We start from the raw sequence: 22,385 nt of genomic DNA, 5'->3' as shown, positions 1-22,385 counted from the left end.
ACTAAGGGGGTGATGAAGGGGGGTTTGATTTACTTTTATAGCGGGTTTTTTAGCGGATTTTTATGATTGGCAGCCGTCACACACTGAAAGACGCTTTTCATTGCAAAAAATATTTTTTGCGTTACCACATTTTGAGAGCTGTAATTTTTCCATATTTGAGTCCACAGAGTCATGTGAGATCTTGTTTTTTGTGGGACGAGTTGACGTTTTTATTGGTAACATTTTCGGACACGTGACATTTTTTGATCGCTTTTTATTCCGATTTTTGTGAGGCAGAGTGATCAAAAAACAGCTATTCATGAATTTCTTTTGGGGGAGGAGTTTATACCGTTCCGTGTTTGGTAAAATTGATAAAGCAGTTTTATTCGTCGGGTCATTATGATTACAGCGATATCTCATTTATATCATTTTTTTTATGTTTTGGCGCTTTTATATGATAAAAACTATTTTATAGAAAAAATAATTATTTTGGTATCGCTTTATTCTAAGGACTATAACTTTTTTATTTTTTTGCTGATGATGCTTTATGGCAGCTCGTTTTTTGCGGAACAAGATGACGTTTTCAGCGGTACCATGGTTATTTATATCAGTCTTTTTGATCGCGTGCTATTCCACTTTTTGTTCACCGGTATGATAATAAAGCGTTGTTTTTCTGCCTCGTTTTTTTTTTTTTTTTTCTTACGGTGTTTACTGAAGGGGTTAACTAGTGGGGCAGTTTTATAGGTTGGGTCGTTACGGACGCGGCGATACTAAATACGTGTACTTTTATTGTTTTTTTTATTTTATTTAGCAAAATAAATGTATTTATGGGAATAATATTTTTTTTTCTTTATTTAGGATATTTTTTTTATTTATTTTTTTACACATGTGGGGATTTTTTTTTTTTACTTTTTTACTTTGTCCCAGGGGGGGACATCACAGATCATTGATCGGGCAGTGTGCACAGCACTCTGCCAGATCTGCGATCTGCTGTGCAGGGCTGCAGGCTTACCATGTGTCTGCTCTGAGCAGACACTCGGTAAGCCACCTCCCTCCCTGCAGGACCCGGATGCCGCAGCCATCTTGGATCCGGGACCTGTGGCGAGGAGGGAGGTAGGAGACCCTCGGAGCAACACGATCACATTGCGTTGCTCCGGGGGTCTCAGGGAAGCCCGCAGGGAGCCCCCTCCCTGCGCGATGCTTCCCTATACCGCCGGTACACCACGATCATGTTTGATCACGGTGTGCCGGGGGTTAATGTGCCGGGGGCGGTCCGTGACCGCTCCTGGCACATAGTGCCGGATGTCAACTGCGATATGCAGCTGACACCCGGCCGCGATCGGCCGCGCTCCCCCCGTGAGCGCGGCCAATCGCGTATGACGTACTATCCCGTCGGTGGTCATACGGGCCCACCCCACCTCGACGGGATAGTACGTCAGATGTCAGGAAGGAGTTAACAGGGTCCATTTCAATAGCCGAGGGTGAAAAAATGAAACCCAAAAAGAAACCTTCTGAACTACAAAAAGGCACTTAGACCCCTTCACAAACAGTGCATTAGCACGAAGGATCTGAAATACCATCCTGACCTGCTTCACATGAGACTCCCAATCATCGGAGAAAACCAAGATATCATCCAAATATACAATCATAAATTTATCCAGATACTCCCGGAAAATATCATGCATAAAGGACTGAAACACAGATGGAGCATTAGAGAGCCCGAAAGGCATCACCAGATATTCAAAATGGCCTTCGGGCGTATTAAATGCTGTTTTCCATTCATCACCCTGTTTAATACGAACAAGATTATACGCCTCTCGAAGGTCGATCTTGGTAAACCAGCTAGCCCCTTTAATCCGAGCAAACAAATCAGAAATTAAAGGTAAAGGGTACTGGAATTTGACCGTGATCTTATTGAGAAGGCGATAATCTATACAGGGCCTCAAGGAGCCATCCTTCTTGACAACAAAAAAGAACCCCGCTCCCAACGGTGACGAAGACGGGCGAATATGCCCCTTCTCTAAGGACTCCTTTACATAACTCCGCATAGCGGCATGCTCTGGCACAGACAGATTGAAAAGTCGACTCTTAGGGAACTTACAGCCAGGAATCAAATTAATAGCACAATCACAGTCCCTATGAGGAGGCAGGAAACTAGACTTAGGGTCATCAAATATATCCTGGAAATCCAACAAAAACTCAGGAACTTCAGAAGAAGGGGAAGAGGAAATTGACATCACAGGAATATCACTATGTATCCCTTCGCAACCCCAACTAGTCACAGACATAGATTTCCAATCTAGTACCGGATTATGTACCTGTAACCATGGAAAACCCAGCACAACAACATCATGCAAATTATGCAACACCAAAAAGCGAATATTTTCCTGATGTGCTGGAGCCATGTACATGGTCAAATGTGTCCAGTACTGAGGTTTATTCTTGGCCAATGGCATAGCATCAATCCCCCTCAAGGGAATAGGGCTCTGCAAAGGCTCCAAGGAAAAACCACAGCGCCTGGCAAAGTCTAAGTCCATTAAGTTCAGGGCAGCGCCAGAATCCACAAATGCCATTACAGAAAAGGACGACAATGAGCAAATCAGAGTAACAGACAAGAGAAATTTAGGCTGTATAGTACTAATGGCAACAGACCTAGCGACCCTCTTAGTACGCTTAGGACAATCAGAAATAGCATGAGCTGAATCACCACAGTAAAAACACAGCCCATTCTGACGTCTGAATTCCTGCCGTTCTGCTCCAGTCAAAGTCCCATCACATTGCATAGACTCAGGACTCTGCCCAGAGGACACCGCCATATGGTGCACTACCTTACGCTCATGCAGGCGCCGATCAATCTGAATGGCCAGAGACATTGATTCGTTCAAACCAGCAGGCGTGGGGAACCCCACCATAACATCCTTAAGGGCTTCAGAAAGACCCTTTCTGAAAATAGCCGCCAGGGCATCCTCATTCCATTTTGTAAGCACAGACCACTTTCTAAATTTCTGACAGTAAATTTCTGCTGCTTCCTGACCCTGACACAGAGCCAGCTAATTTTTTTCTGCCTGATCCACAGAATTAGGTTCATCATAAAGCAGTCCAAGTGCTTGAAAAAATGCATCTACATTGAGCAATGCAGGATTCCCTGGCTCAAGGGAGAATGCCCAGTCTTGCGGGTCTCCACGGAGCAGAGAAATAACAATCTTCACCTGCTGAACGGAGTCACCAGAGGAACGGGGTCTCAGAGCAAAAAACAATCTACAATTATTTTTGAAGTTCAAAAATTTAGATCTATCCCCAGAAAACAAATCAGGAATAGGAATTCTAGGCTCAGAAACCGGAGTCTGGACAACATAATCTTGGATACTCTGTACCCTTGCAGCGAGATGATGAACACGCGAGGACAGACCCTGAACCTCCATATCAGTACCCAAATCCTGAACCACCCAAAGATTAAGGGGAAAAAAAAAAGACAAAACAAGCTACAAAAAAAAAAAAAATGACTCAGAACTTTCTTTTCCCTCTTTAGAGATGTATTTAACACATTGTGGGCCAGCTGTACTGTTATGACCTGGTGGTAACGGAGCAGCGCTGATATGACCTGGTGGGAACGGAGCAGCACTGATATGACCTGGTGGGTAAAATAGATCATGGACAAGCTCTGAGGAGGTGGTAGCTTTACTGACCGCAATCCCTAATCCTAACACAAACACTAGAAATAGCCATGGGACGTTCCTGTCACTCCCTAGACGCCTCTTCACAGCCTAAGAACTAACTACCCCTAAGATGGAAATAGAAAACTATCTCGCCTCAGAGAAATTCCCAAAAGGAAAGATAGCCCCCCACATATATTGACTGTGAGTGGAGAGGGAAATGACAAATGCAGGGATGAAAACAGATTTTAGCAAAGGAGGCCAACACTGACTAGATAGGCAGAAATAGGAAAGGGCAATGTGCGGTCAGTATATAAAACCTAAAAAATCCACGCAGAGATTACAAAAATAACCTCCACACCGACTCACGGTGTGGAGGGGCAATTCTGCTTCCCCAGAGCTTCCAGCTAGCCTGAATATTTCATAATGACAAGCTGGACAAAAAGAGACATAACTTTAAACTGAACAGTAATTACAAGAACTAGCAAGAACTTATCTTATGCTGACATGGACAGGCCATCAGGGATATCCAAGGAGAGGACTGAGTCTAACCTAGAAAAACATTGACAGCTGGCATGAATTACAGACCATAGCCCTGTTAAATAGCAAGGCCAAAGGAGCCGATTAGTGAAGTCAGCTGCCAGGCCAAACTCCAGGAGCAGCAGTTCCACTCGAAACCACCAGAGGGAGCCCAAGGGCAGAACTCCCAAAAGTACCATTCATAACCACAGGAGGGAGCCCAAGAACGGAATTCACAACAGGAGTATATTGGTTGTTTGTTTTTTTCACATTTTTTACAGATGACACTGGCTTCGGGGAACAAAGTGACAAGTAATGGTGAGTATGTAATCTATGTTTAATGTAATGTATGTCATGTATATAATGTATGTATGTATGCAGTATGTATGCATGTAGTATGTATGTAGCATGCATGTAGCATGTATGTAGTATGTAGCATGTATGTAGCATGTAGTATGTATGTAGCATGTATGTATGTAATATGTATGTAGCATGTATGTATGTAGTATGTAGCATGTATATAGCATGTATGTATGTAGTATGTAGCATGTATGTATGTAGCATGTAGTATGTATGTAGCATGTATATATGTAGTTTGTAGCATGTATGTAGTATGTATGTATGTAGCATGTATGTATGTAGCATGTATGTATGCAGTATGTAGCATGTATATAGCATGTATGTATGTAGTATGTAGTATGTATGTAAGTAGCATGTAGTATGTATGTAGCATGTATATATGTAGTATGTAGCATGTATGTAGTATGTATGTATGTAGCATGCATGTATGTAGTATGTATGTATGTAGTATGTATGTGGTATGTTTGTATGTGGTATGTATGTATGTAGCATGTATGTAGTATGTATGTAGCATGTATGTATGTATGTATGTAGCATGTATGTATGTATGTAGAATGTATGTATGTAGCATGTATGTATGTATGTATGTGGAATGTATGTATGTAGTATGTAGCATGTATGTATGCAGCATGTATGTATGTAGCATGTATATAGCATGTATGTATGTATGTAGCATGTATGTAGCATGTATGTATGTATGTAGCATGTATGTATGTAGCATGTATGGAGTATGTATGTAGCATGTATGTATGGAGTATGTATGTAGCATGTATGTATGTATGTATGTGTGTATGCTCCTGACGAAGCCCGCAAACGGCGAAACATACGTCGAGGCCCTCTCCTGCTCACACCACGCTGGTGCCCGGTCACCACCATGTCTCAAGGTAACGTCCCTCTACCATCTATAGCATGCACATTCCTTTCCTAGGACCTGGAGGTGCCGGTGATACGTACATCTTCATGCCCTGTTCTGATTGAGCACAGTCATGTTTATATATGTGGTTCCATGTTATTTTTGATGTATCCACTCCATGGATTTATTAGTTACTTTAACTTTCCCTGTCTTCATATCCTTTTGGAGTGTTGCTCATTTGTGTAACCCCCCTGACTGCTATCATTTGGATCCATGGGCATTTCTCAGCGTGGTTGTGTAGTTAGGATGCCTGGTCTTGTTGTGCCTTTTCCCAGCATCTAGTCTACATCTCTTATGCTGGTGTTGTTGTTGGCACGCCTTCCCTTTCACCGTGTTTTTGTCCATATGTAATTATTGCATTGTTGTGTATTTGATACTTTAAATAATAAATATATTTGTTTCTTGATACCTCTTCTGCTTGGTTGTGAACTTTTGTTTACATCTGCTTTTCCACTCTGCAACCCAGTGGGTTTTTATAGGTTTATATGTATGTATGTATGTAGCATGTATGTAGCATGTATGTATGTATGTATGGATTACGTATGTAGCATGTATGTATGTATGTATGTATGTAGCATGTATGTAGCATGTGTGTAGCATGTGTGTAGCATGTATGTATGTATGTATGTAGCATGTATGGAGTATTTTTTTTTTTTTTTTTTTACATTCAACACATTAGCCGGATGATGGGACTACTACTGTCCCATCATTGGCTAATGTGTCAATCACTGTCAGTGTAGCAGGCATCGTCCGATGGGACTTGTAGTGCACAGACACAAAGACCCCCGGCAGTCCGCACAGACCCCCCCGGCAGGTCGTACAGACCCCGGAGAGGCCGCACAGACCCCCCGGCAGGTCGTACAGACCCCGGAGAAGCCGCACAGACCCCCCGGCAGGTCGTACAGACCCCGGAGAGGCCGCACAGACCCCCCGGCAGGTCGTACAGACCCTGGGAGGCCGCACAGACCCCCCCGGTAGGCCGTACAGACCCCAGAGAGGCCGCACAGACCCCCCGGCAGGAACGCACACTCGCACAGACCCCGCCCGCACAGAGACACACAGTCTCCGCCCACGCACCACCCACTTTCCATTATAGTGATTTTTGCACTGTGGGGACTTCCGATTTCCGATATCGCAGAAATATCCGAACTCGGTATCGGAATTCCGATACCGCAAGTATCGGCCGATACCCGATACTTGCGGTATCGGAATGCTCAACACTACTTATGACCATGTGATATTTCAGTTTTACATTCTTTATAAATTTGCAAAAGTTTCTACATTTCTGTTTCATTTTCAGTCAAGATGGGGTGCAGAGTGTACATTAATGAGAAAAAAATGAACTTTTTTGAATTTGCCAAATGGCTGCAAAGAGTGAAAAATTTAAAGTGGTCCGAATACTTTCCATACCCACTGTATGTCATCCACATTGTATCTTTGGCATCTCAGTCCTGCGCAGGTGTACCTCTCTGCCCTGACCAGGGCAGAGTAAAGTAGGGTAGTGCACATGCGCTGTGGTTTTTACCTTTCCTAGCGCATGTGCACTGCCATACTTGGTTCTGCCCTCAACAGGGCAGAGAAGTACGCCTGCACAGGAGAGCGATGTCAGGGGACACTGTGTGGATTAAGTAGCACACGTCATTCACACGAAGCAGAGACGAAGGATGGCAACACAAGAAGAAGTGAAGCACAGGACCATGGCCATCTATGCCCATTGGATCCAAATGCCCCGTAGTGTTATAAAAGGTCTATTTCTTGTCTTGCATACTGGATTGGGGGCATACATACAGCATATTAGAGTGTTGTATATCTGGAGAAAGGTAGTGATCTTATCTTATATGGGACAAACCTTGTGACAGGTTGCCTTTAAATAATTTGCCGGTTAGGTTTACAAATTTGAGCCATTTAAAAGGGGCATGTACACTTTTGTCATTAAAATATATTTTTTAAGATAGTATATGAGCTTTTAGATTACCTTATTACTGCATTGTTCATTCATTTTCAAGATCTACATACCTTTTTATGGATCTGCACAATCAGAATTGAGTGTACATTCTGAGTAAAACATGCTCTCTCCAACTTTCTTCTCTGATGGCTTTAATCTGTGCCTGTGCCTCTTACACCACCAGTCACTTTAATATGGCAATTAAACCCATATCTTATTTTATTAGACTAACATATGATGTTCGTGTTATTGGTCTGTTATTGGTCACGTGAGCATGGAATATAATTATAGCCTTAGCTTATTGTTTAATGACCAGGCCAATTTTTTCAATTCCAACCACTGTCCCTTTATGAGGTTATAACTCTGGAATGCTTCAACGGATCCTGATAATTCTAAGAATGTTTTCTTGAGACATATTGTACTTCATGACAGTGGTAAATTTATTTGATATTACCTGCATTTATTTGTGAAAAAAACAGAAATTTCGCAATTTTCCAACTTTGACTTTTTATGCCCTTAAACCACAGAGACATGTCACACAAAATACTTAATACGTAACAGTTCCCACATGTCTACTTTATATCACCACAATTTTGGAACCAAAAGTTATAAAGGTTAAAAGTTGACAAGCAATTTCTCATTTTTACAACACCATTTTGTTTAGGGACTACATCACATTTGAAGTCACTTTGAGGGGTCTTATATGATAGAAAGTACCCAAGTGTCACAACATTCTAAAAACTGCACCCCTCAAGGTGCTCAAAACCACATTCAAGAAGTTTATTAACCCTTCAGGTATTTCACAGGAATTTTTGGAAAGTTTAAAAAAAATGAACATTTAACTTTTTTTCACAAACAATTTACTTCAGATCCGATTTGTTTTATTTTACCAAGGATAACAGGAGAAATTGGACCCCAAAAGTTGTTGTATAATTTGTTCTGAGTATGCTGATACCCCATATGTGGGGGTAAACCACTGTTTGGGCCCATGCAGAGCTTGGATGGAAGGAGCGCCGTTTGACTTTTCAATGCAAAATTGACTGGAATTGAGATAAGATGCCATGTCACGTTTGGAGAGCCCCTGATGTGCCTAAGCATTGAAACCCCCCACAAGTGACACCATTTTGGAAAGTAGACCCCCTGAGGAACTTATCTAGATGTGTGGTGAGCACTTTGACCCAAAAAGTGCTTCAAAGAAGTTCATAATGTAGAGCTGTAAAAATAAAAAATCATATTTTTTCACAAAAATGATCTTTTCGCCCAAATTTATTTTCTCAAGGGTAACAGAAGAAATTGGACCCCAAAAGTTGTTGTGCAATTTGTCCTGAGTATGCCGATCCTCCATATGTGGGGGTAAACCACTGTTTGGGTGCATGGCAGAGTTTGGAAGGGAAGGAGCGCCGTTTGACTTTTCAATGCAAAATTGACTGGAATTGTGATAGGACACCATGTCGCGTTTGGAGAGCCCCTGATGTGCCTAAACATTGAAACATCCCACAAATGACACCATTTTGGAAAGTATACCACCTAAGGAACTTACCTAGGTGTGTTGTGAGAACTTTGAACCCCCAAATATTTCACTACAGTTTATAACGCAGAGCCGTGAAAATAAAAAATATTTTTTTTTCAAAAAAATTATTTTTAACCCCCAGTTTTGTATTTTTCCAAGGTAAAAGGAGAAATTGGACCACAAAAGTTGTTGTCCAAATTGTCCTGAGTACGTGGATACCCCATATGTGGGGGGACCACAGTTTTGGCGCATGGCAGAGCTCAGAAGGGAAGGAGCACCATTTGGAATGCAGACTTAGATGGATTGGTCTGCAGGCGTCACGTTGCATTTGCCGAGCCCCTGATGTACGTAAACAGTAGAAATCCCCCACAAGTGACCCCATATTGGAAACTAAACCCCCCAAGGAACTTATCTAATGTGATGTGAGAACTTTGAACCACCAAGTGTTTCACTACATTTCATAACGCAGATTCATGAAAATAAAAAATCCTTTTTTTTCCACAAAAATGATTGTTTAGCCCCCCAAATTTTAATTTTTCAAAGGGTAACAAGAGAAAATGGACCCCAAAAGTTGTTTTTCAATTTGTAATGAGTACGCTGATACTCCATATGTTGGGGTAAACCCCTGATTGGGTGCACGGAAGAGCTCTGAAGGGAAGGAGCACTGTTTTACTTTTTCAACGCTGAATTGGCTGGAATTGAGATCGGACGCCATGTCGCATTTGGAGAGCCCCTGATGTGCCTAAACAGTGGAAACCCCCAATTCTAACTGAAACCCTAACCCAAACACACTTCTATAATAATAATAATACAAATTTATTTATATAGCGCCAACATATTCCGCAGTGCTTTACAAATTATAAAGGGGACTTGTACAGACAATAGACATTACAGCATAAGGCTGCCGTCACACTATCAGTATTTGGTCAGTATTTTACATCAGTATTTGTAAGCCAAAACCAGGAGAGGGTGATAAATTCAGAAGTGGTGCATATGTTTCTATTATACTTTTCCTCTAATTGTTCCACTCCTGGTTTTGGCTTACAAATAGTGTTGAGCATTCCGATACCGCAAGTATCAGGTATCGGCGGATATTTGCGGTATCGGAATTCCGATACCGAGTTCCGATACTTTTGTGGTATCGGGAATCGGTATTGGATCCATATTAATGTGTAAAATAAAGAATTAATATAAAAAATATTGACATACTCACCTCTCCGGAGGCCCCTGCACCTTACCGCTGTTAACCGGCAGCCTCCTTTGCTTAAAATGAGCGCGTTTAGGGCCTTCCATGACGTCACGGCTTCTGAATGGTCGCGTGCCGCTCATGTGACCGCCATGCGACCAATCAGAAGCCGTGACGTCATGGAAGGCCCTAAACACGCTCATGTTAAGCAAAGGAGGCTGCCGGTTAACAGCGATAAGGTGCAGGGGCCTCCGGAGTGGTGAGTATATCAATATTTTTTATTTTAATTCTTTATTTTACACATTAATATGGATCCCAGGGCCTGAAGGAGAGTTTCCTCTCCTTCAGACCCTGGGAACCATCAGGATACCTTCCGATACTTGGTGTCCCATTGACTTGTATTGGTATCGGGTATCGGTATCGGCAATATCCGATACTTTTCGGGTATCGGCCGATACTATCCGATACCTATACTTTCAAGTATCGGACGGTATCGCTCAACACTACTTACAAATACTGATGTAAAAATACTGACCAAATACTGCTAGTGACGACAGCCTAACAGAAATCACAGTTAAAAATAGATTCCAAGAGGAATGAGGGCCCTGCTCGCAAGCTTACAAACTGTGAGGAAAATGGGGAGGTGGATGGTAACAATTGCTTTAGTTATTCGGACCAGACCAGCCATAGTGTAAGGCTCGGGAGTTCATGTAAAGCTGCATGAACCAGTTAACTGCCTAAGTATGTAGCAGTACAGACACAGAGGCTATTAACTGTATAAAGTGTATGAGAACATGATGCGAGGAACCTGATTATGTTTTTTTTTTTTTTTTAATGGGCCACACAGGGATAGATAGGTCAATGCATTGAGGCAGTAGGCCAATCTGAACAAATGAGTTTTTAGGGCACACTTAAAACTGTGGGGATTGGGGATTAATCGTATTAACCTGGTAACTTCTAACCTTAATCCCAACCCTAACCATAACCCTAACCACACCCCTAACCTGAATATGCCCCTAACCCTAATTCCAACACCACCCCTAACCCCAACACATTTGTAACACTAATCCCAACCCTAATGACTCCCCTAACTCCATCACACCCAAAACCCTAATCCCAACCATAAACCTAACCACACCTCTAACGCTGACACACCCCTATCCCTAATCCCAACCCTAATTCCAACCGTAAATGTAATCCAAACCCTAACCCTAACTTTAGTCCCAACTCTAACCCTAACTGTAGCCCTTACCCTAACTTTAGCCACAACCCTAACCCTAACTTTAGCCCCAACCCTAACCCTAACATTAGCCCCAACCCTAATCCTAACTGTAGACCCAACCCTAACTGTAGCCCTAACCCTAACTTTAGCCCCAACCCTAACCCTAATCCTATCCCTAATGGGAAAATGGAAATAAATACATTTTTAATTAAATTTAATATTTTTCCCTAACTAAGGGGGTGATGAAGGGGGGTTTGATTTACTTGATTTTGCATCTCCACATTTTGAGAGCTATAATTTTTCCATATTTTGGTCCACAGAGTCATCTCAGGTCTTGTTATTTATGGGATGAGTTGACGTTTTATTGGTTCCATTTCCGGGCACGTGACACTTATTGATCGTTTTTTATTTCGATTTTTGTGAGGCAGAATGACCAGAAACCAGCTATCCATGAATTTCTTTTTTTTTTTTTTTTTTTTTTTTTTTGGGGGGGGGGGGGGGCATTTATACCATTTTATGTTTGGTAAAATGGATGAAGCAGTTCTTTGGGTCAGTGCGATTACAGCGATACCTCATTTATGTCTTTTTTTATGTTTTGGCGCATTTATACGATAAAAACTATTTTATATAAAAAATTATTATTTTTGTATCGCTTAATTCTGAGGACTATAACTTTTTTATATTTTCACTGATTGATGATGCTGTATGGTGGCTTGTTTTTTGCGGGACAAGATGGCGTTTTCAGCGGTACTATGGTTATTTATATCTGTGATTTTGATCGCGTGTTATTCCAATTTTTGTTTTGGCGGTATGATAAAGCGTTTTTTGCCTCGTTTATTTTTTTTACGGTATTCACTGAAGGGGTTTAGTAGTGGGACAGTTTTATAGGTCGGGTCATTTCGGACACAGCGATACTAAATATGTGTACTTTTATTGTTTTTTTTATTTAGATAAAGAAATGTATTTATTGGAAAAATATATATATTTTTTTACACATGTAAATATTTTTACTAATATTTTTTTTTACTTTGTCCCAGTGTGGGACATCACAATGTAGTGTCAGATCGCTGATCTGACACTTTGCAGAGCATTGTGTCAGATCAGCGATCTAACAGGCAGTGCTGCAGGCTTGCCGGCGCCTGCTCCGAGCAGGCGCTTGCAAGCCACCTCCCTGCAGGACCCGGAAGGAGCCCCACAGCCATTTTGGATCTGCGGCCTGTAGGGCGGAGACGGTCAGAACAACGCAATCACATCACATCATTCCGAGGGTCTCAGGGAAGCACGCATGGAGTCCCTTCCATGCGCGATGCTTCCCTATGCTGCCGGAATGCTGCAATCATGTTTGACCGCAGTGTTCCGAGGTTAATGTGTCGGGAGCGGTCCATGACCTCTGTGCTCCCCCCATGAGCTCGGCTGATCTCCTATGACATACTATCCCGTCCCTCGGAATTAAGTCCCAGGCCACCTCGACGAGATAGTATGTCATATGGGATTAAGGGTTAAGAGGCTCCTCTGTCACACTCCATACTCCACTATGGTGAAGACCAAAGAGCTGTCGAAGGACACCAGAAACAAAATTGTAGCCCTGCACTGGGCTGGGAAAACTGAATTTGCAATAGGCAAGCAGCTTGGTGTGATGAAATCAACTGTGGGAACAATACGGCTACTTTCACACTGGCGTTAACTGCAATACGTCGCAATGCGTCGTTTTGCCGAAAAAACGCATCCTGCAAAAGTGCTTGCAGGATGCGTTTTTTCTGCATTGACTAACATTAGCGACGCATTTGCGACGCATTGCCACATGTCGCAACCGTCATGCGACGGTTGCGCCGTGCTGTGGCGGACCGTCGGGAGCAAAAAACGTTACACGTAACGTTTTTTGCTCCCGACGGTCCGCTTTTTCCGACCGCGCATGCGTGGCCGGAACTCCGCCCCCACCTCCCCGCACTTCCCCGCACCTCACAATGGGGCAGCGGATGCGCTGGAAATATGCATCCGCTGCCCCCGTTGTGCGACGGAGACAACGCTAGCGTCGGGGACCTCGGCCCGACGCTAGTGTGAAAGTAGCCTAAGAAAATGGAAGACATATAAGACCACTTATAATCTCACTTGACCTGGGGCTCCACGCAAGATCTCACCCCATGGGGTCAAAATGATTACAAGAACGGTGAACAAAAATCCCAGAACCACACGCGGGGACCTAATGAATGACCTGCATAGAGCTGGGACCACCGTAACAAAGTCTACCATCAGTAATACACTACGCCGCCAGGGACTCGGATTCTGAAGTGCTAGACATGTCCCCCTGCTTAAGCCAGTACTAGTGTTGAGCATTCCGATACAGCATTGTGTTGAGCATTCCCTTCTAGGAATTTAGGACCTGAGGGATGACGTCACGGCTTCTGATTGGTCGCGTGGCGGTCACATGAGCGGCACGCGACCAATCAGAAGCCGTGATGTCATGGAAGGCCCTAAACGCGCTCATTTTAAGCAAAGAAGGCTGCCGGTTCCCAGCAGTAAGGTCCAGGCTGCGTCGGAGAGGTGAGTATATCAATATTTTTTATTTTAATTCTTTATTTTACACATTAATATGGATCGCAGGGCCTGAAGGAGAGTTTCCTCTCCTTCAGACCCTGGGAACCATCAGGGATACCTTCCAATACTTGAGTCCCATTGACTTGTATTGGTATCGGGTATCGGTATCGGCGAGATCCGATACTTTGCCGGTATCGGCCGATACTTTCCGATACCGATACTTTCAAGTATCGGACGGTATCGCTCAACACTAGCCAGTACATGTCCAGGCCCATCTGAAGTTTGCTAGAGAGCATTTGGATTATTCAAAAGAGTATTGGGAGAATGTCATATGGTCTGATGAAACCAAAGTAGAACTGTTTGGTAGAAACAAAACTTGTCGTGTTTGGAGGAGACAAAATGCTGAAATGCATTCAGAGAACAGCATACCTACTGTGAAACACCGGGGTGGCAACATCATGCTTTGGGGCTGTTTCTCTGCAAAGGAATCAGGATGACTGATCCGTGTATATGAAAGAATGAATGGAGCAATGGTCTTGAGATTTTGAGTGAAAACCTCCTTCCATCAACAAGGGCATTGAAGATGAAATGTGGATGGGTCTTTCAGCATGATAATATTCCCATGCATACCTGCAGGGCAACAAAGGAGTGGCTTCATAAAAAGCATATGAAGGTCCTGGAGTGGCCTAGCCAGTCTCCAGATCTCAACCCCATAGAAAATGTTTGGAGGGAGTTGAAAGTCTGTGTTGCCCAACGATAGGCCCAATACATCACTGCTCTAGAGGAGATCTGCATGGAGGAATGAGCCAAGATACTACCAACTGTGTGTGTACCAACCTTGTGAAGACTTACAGAAAATGTTTAACCACTGTAATTGCCAAGAAAGGATATATAACAAAATATTGAGATGAACTTTTATTAGTGACCAAATACTTATTTCCCACCATAATTTGCAAAATAAATCTTGCCAAAACAGACAAGATGATTTTCTCTTTTTGACTCTCATAGTTGTGGTGTACCTATGATGTCAACTACAGGCCTCTCTCATCTTTTTAAGTAGAAGAACTTGCACAATTGGTGGCTGACTAAATACTTTTTTCCCGACTGTAGCTACCATAGACTATAATGAAAAAGTTTGCCATCTATCTTTTGCTGTCATCAGGTGTATATTTTAAAGGCCTTAAAAATGTTCCTTTGGACATACTTAATTTCTCAACTGGAAATTGCTGATAAACTGTTATGATCAATAAATACTGGATATTTTAATGCATATAAATTTTTAGACTGGGTTTCAGCTGCTGCTATATATTAAAAGGGTTGTTCACTACTTGGACAACCCCTTCTCATTCCTCATGTTTGGCATAATTATAATAAGAAACACCTATACTCACTTCCTGAGGCGGTGTTATTCCAATGGTGTTGGCACTCACGTTCCTGGGACTACCGTAAGATTGATACATCATGTGGGTTCTCAGTCAGTGCTCACATCTCTGTCCAAGCTATCAGACGTATTTTACATTAACAGTTAGTCAGGGCTGTGGCTGCTTTCTGACTTCCCCTCGATGTTCGATTTCTCCGAATGCAGCATCAGTGATGCTAGCGTTGATCATGCACAGGACTCATGTGAGGCAACAACCTCACGTGAGCCTCAGGAATGAAAGTGCCAACACCACCAGAATGGTGTTGGCCCTGGATGTGACTATGAGTGTTTTCATTTTAATTGGACCAAACAACAGGAATGAGAAGGGGTTGTCTAAGTAGAAAACAGACTTAGACTTAAATAAGATTAATAAAGTCACGTGACAACACAAAAGTATAATAATCACTACTTTTCTCATCCACAGTGCATGTCTTCCAGCAAACCATAGCACAGTGAATGTTACAATGAGAGAACCTGGTTTCTCAGAGAACTTCATAGCATCAACAATGTTCCCTGTGCTTGGTCTTAATCTAATTGTTGGAGAAATTGTGTATGCAAAAGGAAAGCCATTCCGGCAGCCTCTATATACTAACTGTAAGTTGAAATATATATCAAATATATACATATATATATATATATATATATATATATATATATATATATATCTTTAAAGGGAACCTGTCACCATAAAAATGCAGAGATTTTTCTCTATCTGTATATATACAGAGAGAGGGAGACAGCAATAAAAAAAGTTTTAGGGGTATGTCAAATGCAAAAGAAAAGTCAAAGATGCAATAGGATATTTACAGTATGGAAAGGGTTAAACCATCAAAAATGATGTTGAGAAGCCCAAAGTTTTAAATTCCTATTTTGCATATGTGTACTCTTACAAAGCAATTGTAACATCAATTGATCTTCACAATCCTATCAAATAAATAAACTAATCCACATTAACTATAAACAGAGAAATCGTGACTGGTAAGGGAACACTTAGCTAATTTAAATGAATTTAAATTTTCTGGTCCAGATAAATTACATCCTAAGTTACTGAAAGAAATTTCAGAGGAAATTTCAGAGCCACTAGCCAGAGTCCCAGATGTTTGGAGAAGGTCAAATGTTGTCTCTATGTTCAAAAAAGGAAAGAAGATGGAGCCATGAAATTAGAGGCCAGTGAGCCTTATGTCTATACCAGGAAAGATCCTTAAAGGGCCACTGTCACCCCCTCCAGCCGTTATAAACTAAAAGAGCCACCTTGTGCAGCAGTAATGCTGCAGTCTAACAAGGTGGCTCTTTTAGTTTTTGATTCAGTTATTCCCTCAATAAAGCGTTTTAAAATTTGCCCTAAAAACCTGTCTGTAGACCTGGAGGCGGTCCGAAGCCTCCTCTGTGAATCTCCCAACGGCCGTCACTCTTCTCTTCTGGGGATGTGGTCGCTGCCCCCTTCACACTGTTTCTTCTTAAATCCGGCGCCTGCGCTGTGCGTGCCTGCCTGGGACAGGCGCAGTCTTCATTGTCCGTCATAGGTCAGATGCAGGGTGCCTGACTGCGCCTGTGCGGGCAGTGCGGCCACCCTGTTGCTGAATCCCTGCCCCGCACTGTGTTATTCATTATGCACAGTGCGGGGCTGGGGTTCCTGGGCATGCGCACTGCGCTGTTCAGACGCTTCCCCGGTCCCCCGCCTTCCAGCGTTGCCGTAATATACAGGTTTCCTTGCCAGCGTTTGGAATGAAGCAGCCGCAAATAACAACGCTGGAAGGCGGGGGAGCTGGGGGAGCATCTGAGCTGGGGGAGGGTCTGAACAGCACAGTGCGCATGCCCAGGAACCCCAGCCCCGCACTGTGCATAATGAATAACACAGTGCGGGGCGGGGATTCAGCAACAGGGTGGCAGCACTGCCCGCACAGGCGCAGTCAGGCACCCTGCATCTGACCTATGACGGACAATGAAGACTGCGCCTGCCCCAGGCAGGCACGCACAGTGCAGGCGCCGGATTTAAGAAGAAACAGCGCGAAGGGGGCGGCGACCACATCCCCAGAAGAGAAGAGTGACGGCCATTGGGAGATTCACAGAGGAGGCTTCGGACCGCCTCCAGGTCTACAGACAGGTTTTTAGGGCAAATTTTAAAACGCTTTATTGAGGGAATAACTGAATCAAAAACTAAAAGAGCCACCTTGTTAGACTGCAGCATTACTGCTGCACAAGGTGGCTCTTTTAGTTTATAACGGCTGGAGGGAGTGACAGTGGCCCTTTAAGCAAATTATTAAACAACATGTATGTAAGCATTTAGATAAGACTAGATTTATTAACCAGACCCAGCATTGTTTTTTAGCAAACAAGTCATGCCAGACTAATCTAATTTCTTCTATGATGGAATCACTGACTGGGTGGATCAGGGAAATGTGGTAGAAAAAGTATATCTCGACTTCACCAAAGCATTTGATAAAGTAACTTATTGAGAAAATGACCAGGTATGGGATTGACAAGGCTACGGTTAGGTGGATTCATAACTGGCTCAGTGATCATACTCAAACATTGGTGATGAATGTTTGCACATCCAATTGGAAGTGTTTCAATTGGAGTACCACAAGGCTCTTTCCTGGCCCCAGTGAGAGTAACTGAACTGAACTGAAGGTAAGCTAATAAAATTTGCAGGCAATGCAAAGCTAGGAGGAATTGCTAACACTAGAGAAGACAGAGAAAGAATAAAGAATAATTTTGATAAGGTGAAATAATGGGCAGTGACTAGGGTTGAGCGAAACGGATCGGTCATTTTCAAAAGTCGCCGACTTTTGGCAAAGTCGGGTTTCATGAAACCCGATCCGATCCCAGCGTCGGATCTGCCATGCGGTACGCGATCTTCGCGCCAAAGTCGCGTTTCATATGACGCTTAAAGCTCCATTTCTCAGCCAATTAAGGTGCACACAGAGTGTGGGCAGCGTGATGACATAGGTCCTGGTCCCCACCATCTTAGAGAAGGGCATGGCAGTGATTGGCTTGCTTTCTGCGGCATCACAGGGGCTATAAAGGGGCGTTCCCGCCGACCGCCATCTTACTGCTGCTGATCTGAGCGTAGGGAAAGGATGCTGTTGCTTCGTCAGAAGCAGGTATAGCGTTAGGCAGGGTAAATTGACACCAAAACCGCTTGTGCTGTAGCGATTTCCACTGTCCAACACCACCTTTTCTTTGCAGGGACAGTGGAGGCTACATTTCTGTGCAACAGCTCTGTAGGTTATAAGGCTCCCTGATAGCTGCGTTGCTGTGTGTACTCCGCTGTGCAAACCAACTGCTTTTTTAAAAGCACAAATCCTGTTGCTCCTTCCTTTCTGCACAGCTATATTGTTTGTTTGTCCACACTTTTGACTCTTGTGTGCAGCACTCCTTTTTATTGCTGCCTGCTACACTTTTCTGAGATTACTGTAGGGAGATAGTAATTGTGGTACAGTCCCTTTTTTTGTTTTTTTGTTTTTTTGTTATATCTCTTCAAGCCACTTTCTGCCACAGAAAACCTACTGTGTAACAGTGTGCCTGATTTCTTCCTAATTCTCCCATAAAAACAAAAAAAGTGGAAGATTAAGATTGGCAAATCTGCATTAGTGCCAGTCCAGTGTGTGGCTTCTTTTTTTTTTCTGCCACAGAAAACCAACTGTGTAACAGTGTGCCTGATTTCTTCCTAATTCTCCCATAAAAACACACAAAAAAGTGGGAGAATAAGATTAGCAAATCTGCATTAGTGCCAGTCCTGTGTGTGGCTTCTGTCTTTTTTTTCAGCCACAGAAAACCTACTGTGTAACAGTGTGCCTGATTTCTTCCTAATTCTCCCATAAAAACAAAAAAAAAAAAGTGGGAGATTAAGATTGGCAAATCTGCGTTAGTGCCAATCCTGTGTGTGGCTTCTTTTTTTTCTGCCACAGAAAACCTACTGTGTAACAGTGTGCCTGATTTCTTCTTAATTCTCCCATAAAAACAAAAAAAAGTGGGAGATTAAGATTGGCAAATCTGCATTAGTGCCAGTCCTGTGTGTGGCTTCTTTTTTTTTTCTGCCACAGAAAACCTACTGTGTAACAGTGTGCCTGATTTCTTCCTAATTCTCCCATAGAAACAAAAAAAAAAAAGTGGGAGATTAAGATTGGCAAATCTGCATTAGTGCCAGTCCTGTGTGTGGCTTCTTTTTTTTTCTGCCACAGAAAACCTACTGTGTAACAGTGTGCCTGATTTCTTCCTAATTCTCCCATAAAAACAAAAAAAAAAAGTGGGAGATTAAGATTGGCAAATCTGCATTAGTGCCAGTCCTGTGTGTGGCTTCTTTTTTCTCTGCCACAGAAAACCTACTGTGTAACAGTGTGCCTGATTTCTTCCTAATTCTCCCATAAAAACAAAAAAAAAAGTGGGAGATTAAGATTAGCAAATCTGCATTAGTGCCAGTCCTGTGTGTGGCTTCTGTCTTTTTTTTCAGCCACAGAAAACCTACTGTGCAACAGTGTTCCTGATTTCTTCCTAATTCTCCCATAAAAACAAAAAAAAAAGTGGGAGATTAAGATTGGCAAATCTGCATTAGTGCCAATCCTGTGTGTGGCTTCTTTTTTTTTCTGCCACAGAAAACCTACTGTGTAACAGTGTGCCTGATTTCTTCCTAATTCTCCCATAAAAACAAAAAAAAAGTGGGAGATTAAGATTGGCAAATCTGCATTAGTGCCAGTCCTGTGTGTGGCTTATGTCTTTTTTTTCAGCCACAGAAAACCTACTGTGTAACAGTGTGCCTGATTTCTTCCTAATTCTCCCATAAAAAAAAAAAAAAAAAAGTGGGAGATTAAGATTGGCAAATCTGCATTAGTGCCAATCCTGTGTGTGGCTTCTGTCTTTTTTTCTGCCACAGAAAACCTACTGTGGAACAGTGTGCCTGATTTTTTCCTAATTCTCCCATAAAACAAAAAAAAGTGGGAGATTAAGATTGGCAAATCTGCATTAGTGCCAGTCCTGTGTGTGGCATCTGTCTTTGTTTTTCTGCCACAGAAAACCAACTGTATAACAGTGGGCATGATTAAATCACTTGTCTCCCATATCCCAAAAAAAAAAATTTAAATAAAGGGAGAATAATCTTTCCAACTCTGTGCATCTGTGCAAGTGCTCTCTGTGGTATCTGTCAGTCATTTTGTGCCACAGGAACTATACTGTGATATAGTGGGCCTGATTAAATTCCTTGTCTCCCATATTAAAAAAAAGAGGGACATTTCTATTGCCAATGTGTGCATCTGCGTCAGTCCTGTTAGTGTCATATCTGCCAGCCTCTGTCTGCCAATCAAACAGTGTAGTGTAATACAGTGGGCCTGATTTTTCCCTGCATTCTCCCACACATAAAAAAGGGAGATTTAAATTCACAACAAGTTCACGTACACCTTCTACCTGGTTTTACCGTACCACCTAACGGTTGTTAGTTAGGTTACATTTTTCCAATAATGAGGAAGTCTGGTGGAAGAGGTCGTGGCCGTGGACGTTCATTGCCAGCTGGTAATGATGGTAGTGGTGGTGGTCATGGAGCATCAGGTGGTCGTGACCGTGGGAAAAGCAATATAGCCCCTAAGTCTCGAGTTGTTGAGCCAGCGTCATCGTCTGGCTACACAAGGCCTCGAAGGCTCCCTTTTCTGGGAGTAGGAAAACCGCTTTTGAAGCCGGAGCAGCAGGAACAAGTATTGGCTTTCATTGCTGACTCTGCCTCTAGCTCTTTTGCCTCCTCCTCGGAAAGCGCCAAAAGTCAGAGCAGTGCGTCGTCAGTGGATGCTCCCGGTCAGGAACAAGTCGCTTCCTTGTGTCCTTCACCCAGAACAACAGTGAAGGATGCGTCAGGCGACACAACTGGTTACTCCATGGAGCTCTTTACACATACCGTGCCTGGGTTAGAAAGGGAAATTGTTAACAGGCCATGCCCATTACAAGATGAATCGGACATGGAGTGCACAGATGCACAGCCACAGCCAGATTATTATGCTGTTCCTTTGACTCAGATCAGAACATTGCCCTCGCAGTGTACTGATCCAGAATCTGACCCCGATGAGACTATGGAGCCCCGTCACGAACGCTATAGCACCGGCTTACATGGTGACCCAGAGGAAGGTGCACAGAACATAGAAGAGGAGGTCATAGATGACCCAGTTGTTGACCCCGATTGGCAGCCATTGGGGGAACAGTGTGCAGGCAGCAGTAGCTCTGGTGCGGAGGAGGAGCCGCAGCAGGCATCAACATCGCAACAGGTTCCATCTGGCAGGCCCGTATCTGGCCAAAAACGTGTGGCCTAACCAAAACCAGTTGTAGGACAGCATGGCCATCAGGTTAAAGTAGCTCAGTGTGCAGTGGTTGAAAAGGTATCCGATAGGAAAAGTGCAGTCTGGAATTTTTTTAACCAAGATCCCAATGATCAGCGCAAAGTCATCTGTAAGAAATGCTCAAGGACCTTCAGCAGAGGTCAGAATGTTAAAAATTTAAATACAAGTTGCATGCATAGACATTTAACCACCATGCACTTGCAAGCCTGGACAAACTACCAAACGTCCCTTAATGTTGTAGCACCCTCTCCGAATGAAGCTAGTCAGCAACGCGACATCCCTTCCCTCACTGTAAGCCCAGTGTTTACCACACCACCTGCAGGTAATGTGGCGGTTTCGTTGCAAGGCCAAAGCAGTCAGGGAATCACCAGGTCCATGGTCGGAAAAACTGTATGTAGGGCACCATCAAGAATACCATCACCAACCCTCTCTCACTCACCCATGTCCACCGGCACCCCCGCTAGTTCCACTGTATGCAGCTCTCCAGTCCAGCTCACCCTACATGAGACTCTCGTTAGGAAAAGGAAGTACTCATCCTCGCATCCGCGTACACAGGGTTTGAATGCCCACATTGTTAGACTAATCTCGTTAGAGATGATGCCCTACCGGTTAGTTGAAACCAAAGCTTTCAAAGCCCTGATGGACTACGCTGTACCACGCTACGAGCTACCCAGTCGACACTTCTTTTCGAGAAAAGCCATCCCAGCCCTCCACCAGCATGTAAAAGACCGCATTGTCCATGCGCTCAGGCAATCTGTGAGTAGAAAGGTGCACCTGACAACAGATGCATGGACCAGTAGGCATGGCCAGGGGTGTTACGTGTCCG

General features: G+C 43.3%; 1 protein-coding gene across 1 annotated transcript in view; it reads left to right on the top strand.

Moving 5' to 3' along the window:
• The window catches only part of LOC143808065 (putative cation-transporting ATPase 13A4), a 597,320-nt gene that overhangs the window by 542,635 nt on the left and 32,300 nt on the right, over positions 1-22,385 (top strand). The window contains exon 27 of the mRNA XM_077290324.1: positions 15,667-15,836. Within this exon, the coding sequence (XP_077146439.1) occupies positions 15,667-15,836 (170 nt within the window). The remainder of the gene's footprint in view (positions 1-15,666; positions 15,837-22,385) is intronic.

Source organism: Ranitomeya variabilis, chromosome 2, assembly GCF_051348905.1.
Source record: "Ranitomeya variabilis isolate aRanVar5 chromosome 2, aRanVar5.hap1, whole genome shotgun sequence".
Classification (NCBI taxonomy): Eukaryota; Metazoa; Chordata; class Amphibia; order Anura; family Dendrobatidae; genus Ranitomeya; species Ranitomeya variabilis.
The sequence above is the reverse complement of the archived record's forward strand: the minus strand, read 5'-3'. Positions and strand labels throughout refer to the sequence as shown.